General features: G+C 39.1%; 2 protein-coding genes and 1 pseudogene across 4 annotated transcripts in view; 2 read left to right on the forward strand and 1 right to left on the reverse strand.

The window, feature by feature from the left end:
- The window catches only part of LOC146497512 (uncharacterized), a 48,646-nt gene extending 39,406 nt beyond the window's left edge, over positions 1-9,240 (forward strand). For all 3 annotated transcript variants that reach the window (XM_085141589.1, XM_085141588.1, XM_085141590.1), the window contains 2 exons: positions 230-8,167; positions 8,287-9,240. In XM_085141589.1, coding sequence (XP_084997715.1) covers positions 262-8,163 — 7,902 coding nt within the window. In that variant the 5' untranslated portion in view covers positions 230-261 and the 3' untranslated portion in view covers positions 8,164-8,167; positions 8,287-9,240. The remainder of the gene's footprint in view (positions 1-229; positions 8,168-8,286) is intronic.
- Positions 9,241-9,471: 231 nt separating this feature from the next.
- On the forward strand, positions 9,472-14,253 carry LOC146497516 (uncharacterized; annotated as a pseudogene).
- LOC146497517 (peptidyl-prolyl cis-trans isomerase FKBP1A-like) lies at positions 13,345-17,089 on the reverse strand. The gene is made up of 4 exons (XM_085141643.1): positions 16,898-17,089; positions 16,748-16,795; positions 16,044-16,156; positions 13,345-14,890 (listed from the first exon to the last, which is right to left on the reverse strand). Exons 1-4 carry the CDS (start codon positions 16,932-16,934, stop codon positions 14,765-14,767), a joined length of 324 nt encoding a protein of 107 aa, XP_084997769.1. The 5' UTR covers positions 16,935-17,089; the 3' UTR covers positions 13,345-14,764.
- Positions 17,090-17,095: the final 6 nt, after the last annotated feature.

Below are 17,095 nucleotides of genomic sequence, written 5' to 3' on the forward strand. Positions count from 1 at the left end.
ATTGTCTCTAAATGGCTTAACCGTGTTTAAGGTTTGGCTAACAGAGTGTTTGATTCGAAAAATAAGTTTAGGCCACTAAGAATTTGGTTTAGAGAATGGGGTTTAGTGTTTTAGCAATTCAGAAAAACTCTAATAGCCACGAAACATGTTTGGCAAGATATAACTGAAACTGGATAAAACAAAGCGGAGTCTGTGATCATTTAATCACTCTTTTTTTCTTATCTTTCAGATAACTGCAACTTGTCTGCTGAAGTCATCAAAATGGGGAACCAGGTCCCAAAAGAAAGTAACATGGGCAATAACCTTAGATGCTGCAAATGTGATCATGTCTTGCCTCCATGCAAATCATTCGATGACTTATACAAAACTGAGGTTCATGGTCGAGTCGTATATGAGTACAATGGAGGTGAATACTACAGACCAGTTGGTCACGATGACGCATATGAGTGTGAATATTGCTTTAATAAGCCAAAGAGAGATCAAGAGGAAATGAGGAGAAGAGAGGAGGAGAGGAGAAGAGAGGAGGAGAGAAGAAGAGAGGAGGAGAGGAGGAGAGAGGAGGAGAGGAAGAAAGAAAAACTGAATCAAAGACTACAAGAATCTCACCAACGAGCCAAAGAGCAGCTTGAGAAACAATTGAGCAGCTACATTTCTCAGGAATATGAATCCAAGCGAGATGCTCTAATATGGCATCTGGATGACTTTAAAGCTAACGATGAATCAGGTAGTGGCAGTGATGAGCTTCTTGAAATTCTTTCTACAAAATGCAGTGTTGAAGTTTTGAGTCTCAGTCTCACTCAGCTCACAGCTGATCAGCTCAGTGAGATCCTTTCAGTCCTGGACAAACTTCTGTTTGATGAGTGGATTAGTGCTCCTCCATCCATCAGCACTCTGCAGCACACTCAGGTGTTCATCACAGAGCTCTGTGCTCTGTCTCTGGAGATATCTGAAAAAGTTTCCCTACAAAGCATCTCCAATCATATGCAGTCCCTAGTGGAATCCATCAGCCAATCAGCAAGTGGTGTTTTTGAGAGTTTCCTCTTAACTCAAGCCCTGTATCTGAACCTGATGCACTTTTTCAATGACAGCGGAAGATCTGATAGTGATGCCGGCTTCGTAGCCAAAGAATGGGCAGAATATGAGATTTCCACTGAGAACCTCTTTATAATTGAATTCCTTAGCACCCTTACATCATCACTGCAGAGTACAATTGGAAGAGCCTCTGTGTTCACTTTAAAGATGGAAATCCAGTGTTTGAAGCTTCTCTTATCCACACTCACAGATCTAAATGGAAAAGAAGCCCACTCAAAATCCACTGAAATGCTCCTCAAACTTGTGCAAATGAACCAATGGACTCCAATGGAGGCAGTCACTCTGCTTAAAGCACTGTCACAGAAATATGCAGATGATGATTCCATAACTGAAATCCTTACCTTGGTACAGGTGTATAACATACCACCAGATTGGATAGATGACTGTGGGCACTCTCTAATCCAGCTCCTTGAATCTGCTGCTCCTGAGAGATTTTGTCAGGATTTCCAAACGACTCTAAGAAGAAACGATGAGAACAGTGTAACTGCAGTTCTAGCAGAAGTACAAATGTTGTGGAATTTGGATGACTCTGTCATTGATATGATAAAAAACATTAACACTGGTGTCCTGAAATATACAGAAAATGTACCAAAAGAAGAACCTTTTATGAAATATTCATTTAAATGTGAATCTTTGAATGCAGACAACATACAGAAGTGTCTGTGTCAGCTCTGCAAAGCAGTGTTTGATATAAAAGGCTGGTGGCCCACAGTGAGGCAGATGGTGCGGTGGTGTGGACTGGTGCTGACTCAGAAAAGTAGAGTAGTACAACTGGTTGGTGTGGAAGAAGACCCATGTGTTACAGCCATGTTTGCAGCCATGCAAGTCTGCATGGGAAACAAACTGGACATTGTGCTGAGCTCTGATGTTCACTCAGAGGAGCAAACAAAGGAGTGGTCTGACTTCTACAAGCACCTTGACATTTCACTCAACACAAACATGAAGAAGACTGATCCATCATTCCAGGATGTCTATGAAGCAGACATTGTTTATGGTACAATGGATGATTTTGTGTCAGATTATGTTCAACGTGGCATAGAGGCAATGGAAACAGGGAACCCACAGTTAAATCGTGGATTCATTATTGAAAAACAAAGTCTCACTGCTCTGCATGCTCTGGAGCTTTCAAGACTCAAAGACGATGACTCTCTGGTGTTTGCTGCGGAGGTCCTGCAGAACCTCATGAGTAAATTTCACAGTGAAGATGTGGGACTGATACACATGTTTATTAAGGCCCTTTTTCAGGTCCTTCACAGTATCCTAAACAAAGACACAATCACTGACAGTAAAATCATCACCATCTCAAAGAAAATCACCAGAAAGGAATTGCTTTTTAATGAGATCTTCATTTTGACCTTTCTGGAGAATCTGATGAAAAGTTTTGTTAGAGAAACAGAAACCGTTAAAAACATGACAGATCCTGCAGGCAAATGGTGTTTGGAGATTTTATTTGCCTGTGTGGAACATTTTCAAGACTCAAAAAAAGATACCAAAGGAGTTTTTGAGATGGTTTCAAATCTTGGAGAACAAAGGCTTTGGTCACCAGTAGAGGCCTTAAAGTTTCTTGAAGCATTAACTATACACCATCATGATAAAAGCTGTATTTCCATCATGAAGATTTTACATTTGGTGGAAACATATCAGGTTTCTTCCAAGTGGAAAGATGAAAACAACAACTCTCTCCTTGAGCTCATAGATTCATGCACAACTAAGAATCTGATCCAGCATCTAGACAAGAGCCTTAAAGATGAGAAAACTGAAAGCATTGACAACCTTTTTTATGAAATACGGCAGATGAAAGAAATTGACGAACAAACACTGAGTAAATCATACAACATAGTAACTCATGTAACAAACCTCATCAAAACTGGTGAAATTAAAAAACACAGAGACATACAGCAAGCTAGGACTCTGAGTCACAGCATGGAGACAGAGGACCTTCAGGAAGTTCTTGCAGTCTTATGCAATGCTGTACACCTCCACAAAGCTGAAAGGAAGTGGTTTCCCAGGGCAACTCAGATGATAAGCTGGTGCCTGTTGGCCTTGTCTGGGACTGGGAAGCTCCTGGAGATGGGAACTGGAGAAGGGAAGTCTTGTGTCATAGCGATGTTTGCAGTGCTGCGTGTGCTTAGAGGTGAAAAGGTGGATGTGGTGTCCAGCTCATCTGTGTTATGTCAAAGAGATGCTGAAGAATGGGCAGAATTCTACCAGTCCTTTGGCATTACAGTCGACACAAACACAAATAAAAATGAGGATAAAGATCGGAAAGAATGCTATCAGAAGGACGTGGTCTATGGAACCATTGAAGCCTTTGCTGCTGATCACCTTCGCCAAATATTTGAGATGAAGGATGTGAGGCCTGATCGTAACTTTCAATGCATCATTATCGATGAAGTGGACTCACTGCTGCTGGATCAGGGAGTGCAGCTGACATACCTGTCCAGCCCCATGGTCTCCATGCAGCACCTGAACATTATTCTCACCATGATCTGGAGCCACGTCAGTCAGTATGGCTTCCTATCTACAGGACACCAGACATTTGTACGAGGTCCTCCTGCTTCATTCTTCAAGGCCATCTATGACTCAATGAACACAGAAGACACTGAAATTAGTGATCCAATGGACATTTTAGGTATTGCTGAAGAATCCAACATTGTGCCAAAAGGATTTACAGAAGATATCTACAAAAGTGAAAAAGATGAACTTCTCAGTAAACTGAAAACAGTGAGTCAGGATGCTATGGTTGACTTTTTCAAAGAAATTGAGGACTATGTGCCTTACGGCTTTACTGTTTACATGCTAGATGACAAGGGACTGCTCTGTCTTCAAAAGTGCAGTCCATACAATGACCGGGACATCCCAGAGCTTTCATTTCTTGTCTTGGAGGAAGGATTGTGTTGTCCTCTCTATAAGTCAGAAGAAGTTCTCATTAAGCCCATTGCAGAATTGATCTCTGAGATGATTCAGTACACCCCATGTGAAAACAATAAAGACAAAATCAGCATTCCTGGTTTCTTGAAGAATCTGGTGGAGAAGAAAGTCTCAGTGTGGGTTCAGAATGCCTTTCTGGCAATGTTACTGAAACAAGGAAGAGAATATGTCGTAGAAAATGACAACGTCTGTCCAGTGGACTTCAGATCCACTGGTATTGTTGAACTGAATAAGAAATGGGGGGATGGTTTGCAGCAGCTTGTGGAGATTAAACACCAAGTCAAACTGAGCACAATTTCAACAGTGACAAACTACATTTCCAATATTTCTTTTTTTGAGAAATACCAGGGAAAAATATATGGAACAACAGGAACACTGGGGAGCAAAGCAGACATTCAGTTTTTGCAGGACCTGTATCCAAATCTCTCTGTGTGCAAAATACCAACTTTCAACAGGAAAAAGTTATTTGAGGTCAAAGGTACTCTGAAAAAAACTGCTGAAGAATGGAAATCTGAAATAAAACATGTGGTCACAGCTCAGATTTCCCCAAATTCATACAGAGAAGGAAGAGCAGCGTTGGTGATCTGTGAAACTATCAACAAAGCAAAAGAGATCTACGAAGAGCTGAAGACCTGCATCCCAAATGAAAAATTGATTCTCTACTGTCGCAGCGACAGAGACAGTTTGAGTAAAATAGACAAGGAGCTTCATCCTGGTGATGTCATTGTTGCCACAAACCTTGCCGGCCGTGGCACAGACATTAAAGTGTCCTCAAAGGTGAACAATAATGGAGGGTTATTTGTGATCCTCTCCTTCCTCTCTGAGAACACAAGAGTGGAACTCCAGGCTTTTGGACGAACTGCACGCAAAGGTAAACCTGGATCTGCTCAGATAATCATTTCCACTGAACACCTGCAGCCATCTTTCAGCACAGTGTCCTCTCTGGAGGAAGCCAAGAGCACAAGAGACCGACTTGCAGCAGAAAAGATAAGTCACATGATGAATGATGTTGCTGAGATGAAACTGCGGGAGGACCTTTTTTCAGAATACTGTGAAACACTTCAAGATATTTATGACACCACTGATGGAGACGAGGAAAGAGCTGTTGTTGCCATCATGAATGAGTTCTGGGGGATTTGGCTGCAAATTAAATCAGAAGAAATTGATCAGTTGAAGAGAAATGAACTGCAAGAGAGTCTGAAAGCTGATTTGTCAAAAGCAAAAAGTCAGTCTGAAAGTCAGACATCACCTTGTTCCAGCATTTATCACTACATCAAGTTTGGAAATATTGTACTGGATGAAAAAAAGTGGGATGCTGCAGCCAGACTGTTTGAAAAAGCCACGACAGAGGATAAAAGCTGGGCAGCTGTAGCTTTTTACAATCATGCATACTGCACTATACAACAAAAGAAATCAGATTACCTCACTAAGGCCATAGATGATCTAACAAAGGCACAGGAATCTCTGAGGTTTCTCAATGAGGAACTAATAGTCTGTCTTCAGTTTGTAAAAATGTCCTCTGCAGACTCATCCAACAGCAACACAACCAGCCTGGAAAAACAGTTATCAACCACGTCCACAATGTATAGCTACTTTGAAAAAAACATTACTGAGGCCATACAAAAGTTAGTAGAAATAAGAGAGAAAGGGAGGGATGGAATGGCTCAAAAATCCCCGATGTTCTCACTATTTTCAGATGCTGATAAAGATCTCCAAGATGAAGCTTACAATCTCTACAGACGAGGTCTGAAATATGTATTTTCTGTGGAAGAAAAGCCTCGTTTCTCATGGGAAGGTCTTCTGGTGTTCTTTCTTGGAGTTTTACAGATTGTTGGAGGAGCACTGCTCACTGCATTTACATTTGGAACATTTGCTCAAGTTGGAATGGGACTCATTATTGAGGGAATATCAGACTGCATCACTGGCATTGAGGACATGGTGACAGAAGAATTCAGCTGGAAGTCATGGGCTATAGACAAAGCCATTTCTATTGGAGTGTCTCTCATTGGGTTTGGAGTTGGAAAGCTGATTTCAAAGGGCTTCAAATGTTTTAAAACCTTAGTTAAATTTGGCAAACAGCTTAAGTCAATGCCAAAATTTCTCTCTAGACCAGCTAAAGATGGCTTCAGTGTTGTTTTAAAGACAAATATGAAGAATGCAGTAAAACACACAGCTAAACAAATTGTACAAGAACTCATCACCTATGGACTGGGAAAGGCAGAAGATGAAATAATTAAAAAAATATTAGAAGAAATCAAAAGCAAGGTCAAAGAGAGAACTGATCATGAAGTGAAATTAAAAATAGAAAAAGAGCCTTCATCTTCATTAGTAGACCTCATTATTCTTTCACAACTTGAGGACAAAAAACAACTTCATGATCTCCTGAATGATGACAGAAGAAAGAAAGAGCTGCTGGCCATTTTCAGAGAGTTAAGCAAAACTGCAATACAGCCATTCCATGAAGACCTCAGCTGGCAGAACAAACTGAATTCATCCATCTACACAGTGATTGAAAAAACTAAATCACACACTGGAGGAACAGCAAAAGCAATTCTGACAGTTATACAAGGTGTCCACATGGTCACACTGGCAGGAGAAGCCATCAGTGCAGTGCTCAGCCTGTCAGACAATTTGTTTTCAAATTTTCATGAACAGCTGAAAATATTTAAAGAAAAGCAACAAAAATCAAAGACTGTGAATGTAAGTGATCTGTCTGCAGAAGACATTAAACTGCTGAAAGATTTCAAGCAGGATTTAGCCAGCACCATCAGTACTTTATTGGCTGATGCTTTGGTGGAAGTTTTCCACCAGAAGTTCTCCAGTCACATTGTTTCTATTGTTAAAGACCAGGCAAATGGTGTTATTGGTAAATATGTGAGAAAGGGTTTAAAGAGTGACAGAACAGAGGAAAAGCTCAGAGCAGGACAGAACAACGGATACATTGCATACATGCCAAAACACCCAAATTCTAACCTAAAAGTTGAAGGAGACGCAGGTCAGCGCTCACGATCACATGCTGAAAAGATCAAGAACTCCACGACTGCAGGCACCATTCTTGATATCAGAGTCCTGTCAGAAGCCACTGGCACTAAAGTTGTCATCCTAACAGAGGACAGCAATGGAAGACTTACCAAAATGCAAGAGCTGAGTCCAGACACTCGACATGCCAATCAAACTGTGACCCTGATCTACAGACCAAAGAGTGACCAATACCCCGATGGCCATTATGATGTGCACATCAATAACCAGACAGTGAGCATAGACAACAAAGGCAAGAGCTGTCTGTTTTATGCTTTGGCACGTGGAATGAAACCACAAGCCAGTGAAGAAGAGATCACTTTGGAAGCAAATCGTCTTCGATCTGTGGAGGCTGATGCTCTCCTCAGTTACCCAGGCCAATGGGAGTCTTTCATCAAGCGGAAAGAATTAACTGAAACAATCAGGGGAGGGGACTGGTACATGTTAGAGGGAGCTGCACCCATAAAAGAAACCAAAAAGTTACATCATGACGAAGTTGGAAAAGTGAAATTATACAAAGAATGGAAAAAATATGGAATTCAGAATCCAGGAATTGGAAAGTTCATCAATGCAGATCACCAGCCACCAGTCAGTAGTATATTGAATGCCCATAAACAGAACCAGAATAGCAGATTAGCAGAAGCCATGCTTGAAGTGGGAACAAACTCATCTCCTCTGGATCGAAGTCTCATTTCTAAAGTGAAGAGTTCTCATGGTCGGGAACTTCCAACTGTTTATGTACCTACAGAAGTACATCGTGAATTTCCCAGTACAACATCACCAGCCTTCAGAGACCTTTTGACTAGAGCCATAAGTAATGATGATGTTGTGGGTACTTTCAAGCTGACAATCCTTGGTTCAATGCCAAGATTCTGGTTGGATAGTAGCAGGAACTTCAAAAGCTTCCAGAATACAAATATAAGCAAAAGCAGACTTAAATATTTTGAAAAAAGTTTTCCATACCACAGTAAAAAGATGGTAAAGGAATGGTTTCACCAGCTTAAAAACAAAGGTGTTATGACAAATGCCCATCTAACTACTATTAATAATTGGATCGCTAACCAGGGCTACAACGATCAAAACGATCCACACAGGAAAGAAGTTGCCAAACTCCTCCGATGAAAAGGTAACATCAAATTTTACATCATATTATATGTGATTCATAATGAAAGGGATGGGAGGTACCTGGAGTAGCATGCATTGTGGTAAGCATCTGACCAGAGTGGATTTCTGTTTTCTTTTCAGTTTGCGAGAGAAGAGAATGTGACTCTTACAAGCAAATGAAGTACAGTGAAAACCTGGAGATCTTCTACCTGCCTAATCATCATTATCAGATATCTCTGTGCCTTTGGTTTAATTTTAACTTAATTTTTGTGCTTATCACAGAAAAAAAGAAAGTCCTAACTGCTTGTTTAGCCATTATAGCTTAATGTAGATTGCAAACTTATGACAGGTTTTGTTTTTTGTTTTGTTTTTTGTTTTGTTTTTTGTTGCGCACAAAGAGCACACTAAAATGATGCAACAATTTCTTGTAGTAAATTACTAATCACTCCGAAAGGCTTCTAAATCATCCACAGAGTACCTGAGTGCCCTCCAGTGTTCAAGAGACAAACTACACATGTGTCATATTAAGATTTAGCAGCTTGATTTTCTTTTTTGTTGGTTGGAGCACAAGGTGACAGCTGGAGTGATTCTGTAGAGCCTGACAGTGAAAGGAGCTCTGGAGATAAAGAAACTGCTTGTGATGAATCACAGAAGCTACAGGAAAAAAAAAACCTGCATGTAGTTCACTGTCAGCAGCATCCTATTCGTTATCATGCAAACGGTGTGTAATTTTTGTTTAATTCAGTGTAACTATGAAGGTGGTAGTGAAGGAGGGGGGGGGAGGGTTACAGTGAAATTATAAAATATATTATCTCTATGGAAATGTTTTTACAAAATAGTGGACAATAAAACTGCATGGAAATGTGCCAATATGATATTACATACTTTAAAAGTTTATCTAAATGTATTTAAAACATATTGGTGAAAACGGCCTATAAACATTATTGGCCACTGTTATGAACATTCTGAAATAAATAGAATTACACACAAGCTGGTTGTCTTTGTGAGTTTTTAATTTGTCTTTGCAAAGGGGTGCGAGCAACAATACAAATTTAATCAAGATTCAATCAACCAGGTTCATTCAAAGTCAGCACTCTGTGTCATATGGAAACCATGTTGCTGTTTTTAGATGGAATAGGCACCGTTAGTGTGAAGCAACAGTTATAAGAAACAAATGTCAGGTTTACGGAAAATTGGACCCAAACACAGGGCTTCCTGATTACTCAGTTAAATTTTCAGTCTATTTCATTTCATTATTTATTTGTGTTCTATCCAGATCCTGGCTGTGGGTGGGATTCAGGGTCCTCTTCCTGTAATTGAATCTAATGGCATGCTAGTGGTTCGAGTCTCTCTCTGATCTTTTTTTGTTTTACTTTGAAAGAGCTGCTGGCCGTTTTCACAGAGTTAAGCAAAATTGCAATACAGCCATTCCATGAAGACCTCAGGTGGCAGAACAAATTGAATTCATCCCTCTACACAGTGATTGAAAAAACTAAATCACACACTGGAGGAACAGCAAAAGCAACTCTGACAGTTATACAAGGTGTCCACATGGTCACACTGACAGGGGAAGCCATCAGTGCAGTGCTCAGCCTGTCAGACAATTTTTTTTCAAATTTTCATGAACAGCTGAAAATATTTAAAGAAAAGCAACAAAAATCAAAGACTGTGAATGTAAGTGATCTGTCTGCAGAAGACATTAAACTGCTGAAAGAATCCAAGCAGGATTTAGCCAGCACCATCAGTACTTTATTGGCTGATGCTTTGGTGGAAGTTTTCCACCAGAAGTTTGCCAGTCACATGTTTTCTATTGTTAAAGACCAGGCAAATGGTGTTATTGGTAAATATGTGAGAAATGTTTTAAAGAGTGTCAGAACAGAGGAAAAGCTCAGAGCAGGACAGGACAACAGATCAAGAACTCCACAACTGCAGGCACCATCCTTGATATCAGAGTCCTGTCAGAAGCCACTGGCACTAAAGTTGTCATCCTAACAGAGGACAGCAATGGAAGACTTACCAAAATGCAAGAGCTGAGCCCAGACACTAGACATGCCAATCAAACTGTGACCCTGATCTACAGACCAAAGAGTGACCAATACCCTGATGGCCATTATGATGTGCACATCAATAACCAGACAGTGAGCATAGACAACAAAGGCAAGAGCTGTCTGTTTTCTGCTTGGGCACGTGGAATGAAACCACAAGCCAGTGAAGAAGAGATCACTTTGGAAGCAAATCATCTTCGATCTGTGGAGGCTGATGCTCTCCTCAGTTACCCAGGCCAGTGGGAGCCTTTCATCAAGCGGAAAGAATTAACTAAAACGATCGGGGGAGGGGACTGGTACATGTTAGAGGGAGCTTGAAAAGTCATAAAAGAAACCAAAAAGTTACGTCAGGAAGAAGTTGGAAAAGTGAAATTATACAAAGAATGGCAAACATATGCAATAAAAAATAAAGGAATTGGGCATTTCATCAATGCAGCTCACCAGCCACCAGTCAGTAGCATATTGACGGCCAGAAAATTGAACCAGAATAGCAGATTAGCAGAACCCATGCTTGAAATGGCAACAAACTCATTTACTGGGAACATTTCTGATGTACACAAATATCATGGCGGTGAACGCCCAATCATTTACGTGCCTAAAGAAATACATTGTGAATTTCCCAGTACAATATCACAAACACACTTTGCCAACACAATAAGTAAAGATGATATTGTGGGAACCTTCAAGCTGACGATCCTTGGTTCAATGCCAACATTCTGGTTGGATAGTGAAAAGGACTTGAAAAACTTTCAGAACAACCCAATGAGTAAAACCAGGCTTGACACCCTCGAAAACAGTTTTCAGAAACACAGCACAGAGATGGTAAAGACATGTTTTTTTTCTGCTTCAAAACAAAGGTGTTATGAGAAATGACCATCTAACTACCATTACTGAGTGGATCAATAACCAGGGCTACAAAGATCTAAATGATCCACACAGGAATAAAGTCACCAACCTCCTGTGAAGAAGAACATATTTTCATCATTTACATATGATTCCTAATAAAAAGGAGGAGTAGAATGGCATAAATTTGAGTCTATTTGTGTTTTCTTAACATTTCAGTTTCTAAGGCCTGAGACTGTGACTCTTACAAGCAAATCAAGTAGAGTGGAAATTATGGAGATCTTTCACCTACCAGATCACAAAGCTCTCTGTGTTGTGAAGAAAATTATTTTCTTGATGTTTTGATATTATACTATACTATAATACTAATACTATAATACTATATTTTCCTATCTACTGGTCATTGTAGAAAAAAGGGATAAGTAATAACTGCCAGCAACCAGCTAACATTTGTCACCTTTGAACTCATGTTCAGTGAAATTAGCAGCTGATCATGTAAGTTCTGATTCCCCAGCCAGAGAACAAAGAGCACACTAAGAATGCTGTAGCAATCTGTTTCTTGGAGTACAGTAATGATTATCCTATAGCCTTCTGAATTCATGAACTCCAGAGTACCAGAGTACCCTCTAGTGTTCAGAAAGGCAAACTACACGTCTTGTACTGAAGATCTGTTTATTTTTCTTTTCTGCTACGATGCTTCTGCAATAAAGAAAGTGATTGCTAGATGACACATACGCTAAAAAGTGAAAACCTGTTTGTAGCTCCGGAGAAAGTGGAAAATAATGAATACTATAGAGTTCGATCTAATATAGGAAAATCATGTTATATTAAATGAGCTAATACAGGTAAATTAGTAAGTGGAAGTGTAACGGGCTAAAACTTATCATCTGGATCATTAGCTGGAGAGCCCGTGACTGGCTGCAGAGGTGGGCTTTGTTAAATAGGCCTCATAAAAGCCCAAACACATATCGAATGACCGGGATCCTTTTACAAAGATCGTTCCACTTGATGGATCCTTCTTACATAAAGTAATCTTGAGACATTCAGATCCACCAGGCTGTGCCCAAATATTTCTGTTTATTGCTAAACTCTACTTTGTTTCTCCAGCATCTTGTGCATTACAGTAAAAGTGTAGCTATGCTATATAAATATATTAATGGCTGTATATCTGTATATGTTTGTTGCTAAATTCTACTTTACAGCTCAACAAATCAAGATCAGAATATACAATGAAAAAAAGCACAGTGGCACATGAGATGATGTGCTCTAACACCTGTACTTGAGTAAATTCACTTTGATTTTGCAATATATTCTTCATGGTATTTTACGCAATGCTGTTTCGTTATGACATAAAAAACGTGTTGATGCTTGAAATATTTCTATCATCATAAAAATTTGCTCAAAACTACAGTGACTTCCTGTTTCCATCCGTTAGGTGGTGCAGGTTACTAGGGGCATAAACTGCAGTAAATATCAATACTATTTGGGGTTTATTTTGTTGTCTTTTTACACAACAACAGACTATAAAACAGCCAGTGTCAAATGATTTGAAATCTTATGACATATATATGATGGTAGCTTACTGAGTCTAAGTGAATGCAACTCAATTATTCCCCACTAGATGGCGGTGCATCATGGATACAAACATGTAGACGAGATCAAGGAACCTGCGGCACCTGTGTGACTTGATGCTAGGCTCTCAACACAAGCAGGAGCACCCTGGGTGTTGCTTTGCTGTATTATAAAATAGCTATTACAGATATATTAGCATAATTACATTAAATTATTGATAAACTTACTAAAAATAAACCCATGAACTCATTAGTGTATATATAAGACATCAAATAAATGGATATACATCTTAAATACTATTGTCGTTACTAAAGAAGCTGTATAATGAATATTAACATGTTCAGTTAGGCATTAATATGATAAAACTTAAACAATAACTGCTTTTAATTACAGTAATGCAATGCCTATTAGCCTAACAATACTCTTCGTTTATAGGTACTTTATAAAAACTCATCTCTTTCCTATATAAAAAAAAAAGCACTTAAAGTATTGCTATAAAAAAAATGCAATTCACACTCCTGGTCAGGATTTATCATTAAACTGCTACAGATCAGTTTAACTCCAACCAGTAAACCCACAGAGCAGAAATCTTTCAAGGATTTCAATTTTGACATACGTTTAAGCAAGCAGAACAAAAACACATTTTTAGTAATTTAGAAATCTGCACCAATTCTTGGAAATACAGCAGTCTTCTAAACTAGAATTCCCAAAGAGACTTGGTGTAGCAATGAATGAGACATTTATAGTTTACGCTTTTAATTCAAGAATGCAGTTCCCAAAGATAAGACAAATTCCAATGGATGATACAGTGAAGAAAAAAAACCCACTACCAGTAATGTGACTGTATTATGACAAAAGACAAAGACACTTTGTAACTTCAAAGATACAGGAGGAAAGTTAAAGGAGAACAGGTTTCGTAAAATGTAACCAACAATATAAATGGCATGATTAGGTCTGAAACTGAACAGGTCACCGTGCATTACTATTTCCAAACATATAAAGAGTTTCCTATTTTCTTGGTTGTTTAAGCTGTCAAATCAATGCTTTTATTGACGGGATAAATCTACTCAGAAAAAAATATTCCCTAAAAGGTGTTATATGTGTTTTGACAGGGATTACCACATTACTTTAAAACTGCTTGAACAATATGAAAATTTCCTAAAAAGGACTGATATCCAACACGTTTTGAAATGTTACTTGGTTTTTTGGCGTGCTATCGTGTGCCCTTTGTGTTGAGTAATGGGTAAGATGCAGATAATCAACAACTTAAAAATTTAACAGGCAAGTGGCAGAAAATAAGGCTAAATAAATCCTCAAATTTCACTTAGCATCCAAGACTGCATTAAATTGTCATTTTCAGGTTACCAATATAAACTGGCCAGATTCAGCAATCATATCCTTTAATACTGATTTTTTTTTTCGTCCAATGCCAGTTTAAATTCATCTGAAACCTATTAAACAGGGTTTTTTTTGGCAAAGACTTTCTACATAAAGTGAGATGAGATCAATACTGCTCATATGCATTTGGTAAATATGAGCCTACTGTTTAAAAGGTCAGTAAAGTCATTTACCAACACCTGTAGATGACTAATTAGTTAGATTTTCAGTGCTGTTACACAGAGCTTAAAAAAAAAAACAAAAAAAACAACCCAGAATCTATTGGTCACTTCAGTGGAGAGATTGAGCATGGTCAAAGAAAGAAACAACTGAAATAATTTTATTTAAAATTCACAAGATAAAGCACTGGCCTTGGCATACGACTCGACTTCTGTTTTTCCAAGGTGCACTTGGTGGATTTTTGATTTCTTTGAACAGAGACATTGCTGAATTCTGGTCTTAAGCTGGGTTTTTTCATATTTATTGAACAGAGAGAAGTATTACTTATGTCATCCAACTTCCAGCAAGAAAGCTACCAGCATTTCCCCAAATTATTTTACTACTACTTCAAATTTTAAAGACTTCACAATCACCTTAAGACGCTTATTTGCCTGTTCTCATTTGTCTCAAATACATCTACACAAGATGTATTTGAGACAAATTCTTTCTGCAATAATTAATCAGTGTTTGTGAATGATAATGACAGCACCTTTGATCAAACTGTTAAATGTGGATGGAAAGGATGAGGAAGAAAAATGAATAGTAACACTCAATTTAAACCCTCAGAATTTCAGAAGCTCCACTTCAAAGATAAGAGTGGCATTTGCAGGGATGGTGGGTGGATATCCTCTGCTGCCATACGCGTAGTCCGGAGAGCAGGTCAGCTTGGCCACCTGGCCCAGGCTCATCTGTGGAGGAGATGAAGACCAAGTTAGATAGGTGACTGAAATGAACAAAGTTTACTTTGTTTTAAAAGCCCTCCCAGTGATTGATACAGCTTTGAAGATGTGTTAAATAGAAAGAAAGAAAAATAAATAAATAAATAAATAAATCACACAAGTGAATATAGTTCATTAGACGTTTCACGCTGGCTTAAATGAGTGAAGCCATATGAGACAGCAACAAACAACAACAAATACTAGGCCTGAAGGCCCCAGATGAAAATTGCCTGTATTTTCTGTTACTGTAATGTGCAGCATGAACAGTTTTACTGTGTGTGCAGCAGCTGCAGTTTGCATGACTGATTGCTCTGCACTGCCTGTTTGCACCTTGCACTTTTTAGTGCTTTACTACTGTGCAGCAAGTAGTAGGCGAGTGATTGCGGAAAAGGCAGTGTCTTCCTTGCAAATTTCATGCAACAGCAGCAAGTTGCTGGCAACCAAACTGATCGCAAAGTGGGTTTTTTTTTTCTGTGTAGAAGATTGTGTTTGTATTTTGAAATATTTAAACTTATACACCTCATAACCACAGTAGTCTTTTAGCCTTTGTGCACTTCATGACTAAGTTAATAAGAAACATGAAATAAAAAGCAAAAAACAACCAATCCTAATTACGGTCTTCGACATACCTTTATGATACAGTTTTACCTCATAATCTAGCCAAGCAATGAAATCTCTGGTATTTTTGGCAGACCATTACTTTATTAAAAATAAAATCCTTTTGAAATGAAAATGTAAAGTAAAATAAGTATGCAAATATTAAATAAAAACCTATATGATAAAGCATAAGCTCTAAAAAGCAGTACTGAAATAACAGAATTAAAATGGCTTGCTAGCAAACATCAGATAAAATGGCTCAGAGTGTAAAATGTAGATAATGGATGGCCTGGTTTCTGCTCATATTTGCAGCCTCTGATAATAAAAGGCAGCAACATCTTAACAGATTCATTTGTGACTTACAATAATCTTACACAAACGCTAAAGTAAGCCACGGTGATATTTTTGTTTTGTTATTTTTGAGGGGGAAATGACTCGGAGCTATTGCCAAAACGAAGGCAACGAACGTATTTTCATGTGTTTAACATAACATTGATCAGAATTCAAAATTCAAAGCTCCACTTACCCGAGCTACACCTTCATCCCAACCACGGATGACTTCACCTGCGCCCAGTTTGAACTGGAAGGGTTGTCCTCGGTCCCTGGAGGAGTCGAACTTCTTGCCGTTTGTCAGGGTGCCTGTCGGAAAGCAGCCCCAAATTAATAAAGTCAAAGCCTGATAGCCTCTGCGAAGCCAAACGATACAAATTAAAAGATTCGAGTGACTGTCATGTTGTATTCACACACAAGGTGACTGGGTAAAAATGTACTGCTGAGGGTACACGGTGCAGCTTAGTTTGAGCAGGAATTGTTCGACATCTTGGGACGCCGGGAGCTGCTGTCAGGATGCGGCTAGAATAGCTCACATTAGCACAAATCCTTAGAATAAAGACACACGTTACCCTAGCGGTAGTTTGTCGTTTCTCGCATTTTATTTATTGTAGGTATTACGTCGCAATCTTAAAGGTGGGCAAGAATTACAGAGAGGGTGTCTTTAGAGTCAGGCTATCCGCCCCCTCATTTCCAGGCGCTAAGCTATGCTACGCTAAATTAAGCTAAGCAGTGCTAGCTACAGAATTAGCTTGCTGCCACCAATCAAATTCTCATTTAACTGTCCGCAGGCCCACGAAATGAGAAATGATGCTTATTACAAACCCAGTTTATACTAATACATATTTATTTTTTCACCTCGAAGTAAATGAATAAATGGTCAAAAGAGGCGAGGCTTACCGACATAGTGAACTGAAACTGTCGATCCTTTCATCGGAAAACTCTTTCCTGAAGAAAGAAAACGAAGGTTGATATACACCCAAAGGCAAATATAGTTTTAAAGGGACGGAATAATTGGAACTAAAGAGGGGAGGACAAAAAAAGCTTTACCGTCTCCTGGTCTGAGGGTTTCGACGTCTACTCCCATTGTTCTTTCAGCACAGTTCTCCCTGTCTGTCTTCCTGGTACTCTCTCTGATTGTGAGCTCGTTCAATGAAGCCGTCGAGTATAACGTCCCACGTGGTTTGGTGGGCTAAAAGCCGTAAAAAAACGCGACTGTCTTCAACAGCTGCTCGATGTGTCTACATG

Source organism: Neolamprologus multifasciatus, chromosome 18 (assembly GCF_963576455.1).
Source record: "Neolamprologus multifasciatus chromosome 18, fNeoMul1.2, whole genome shotgun sequence".
In the NCBI taxonomy this organism is placed as follows: domain Eukaryota; kingdom Metazoa; phylum Chordata; class Actinopteri; order Cichliformes; family Cichlidae; genus Neolamprologus; species Neolamprologus multifasciatus.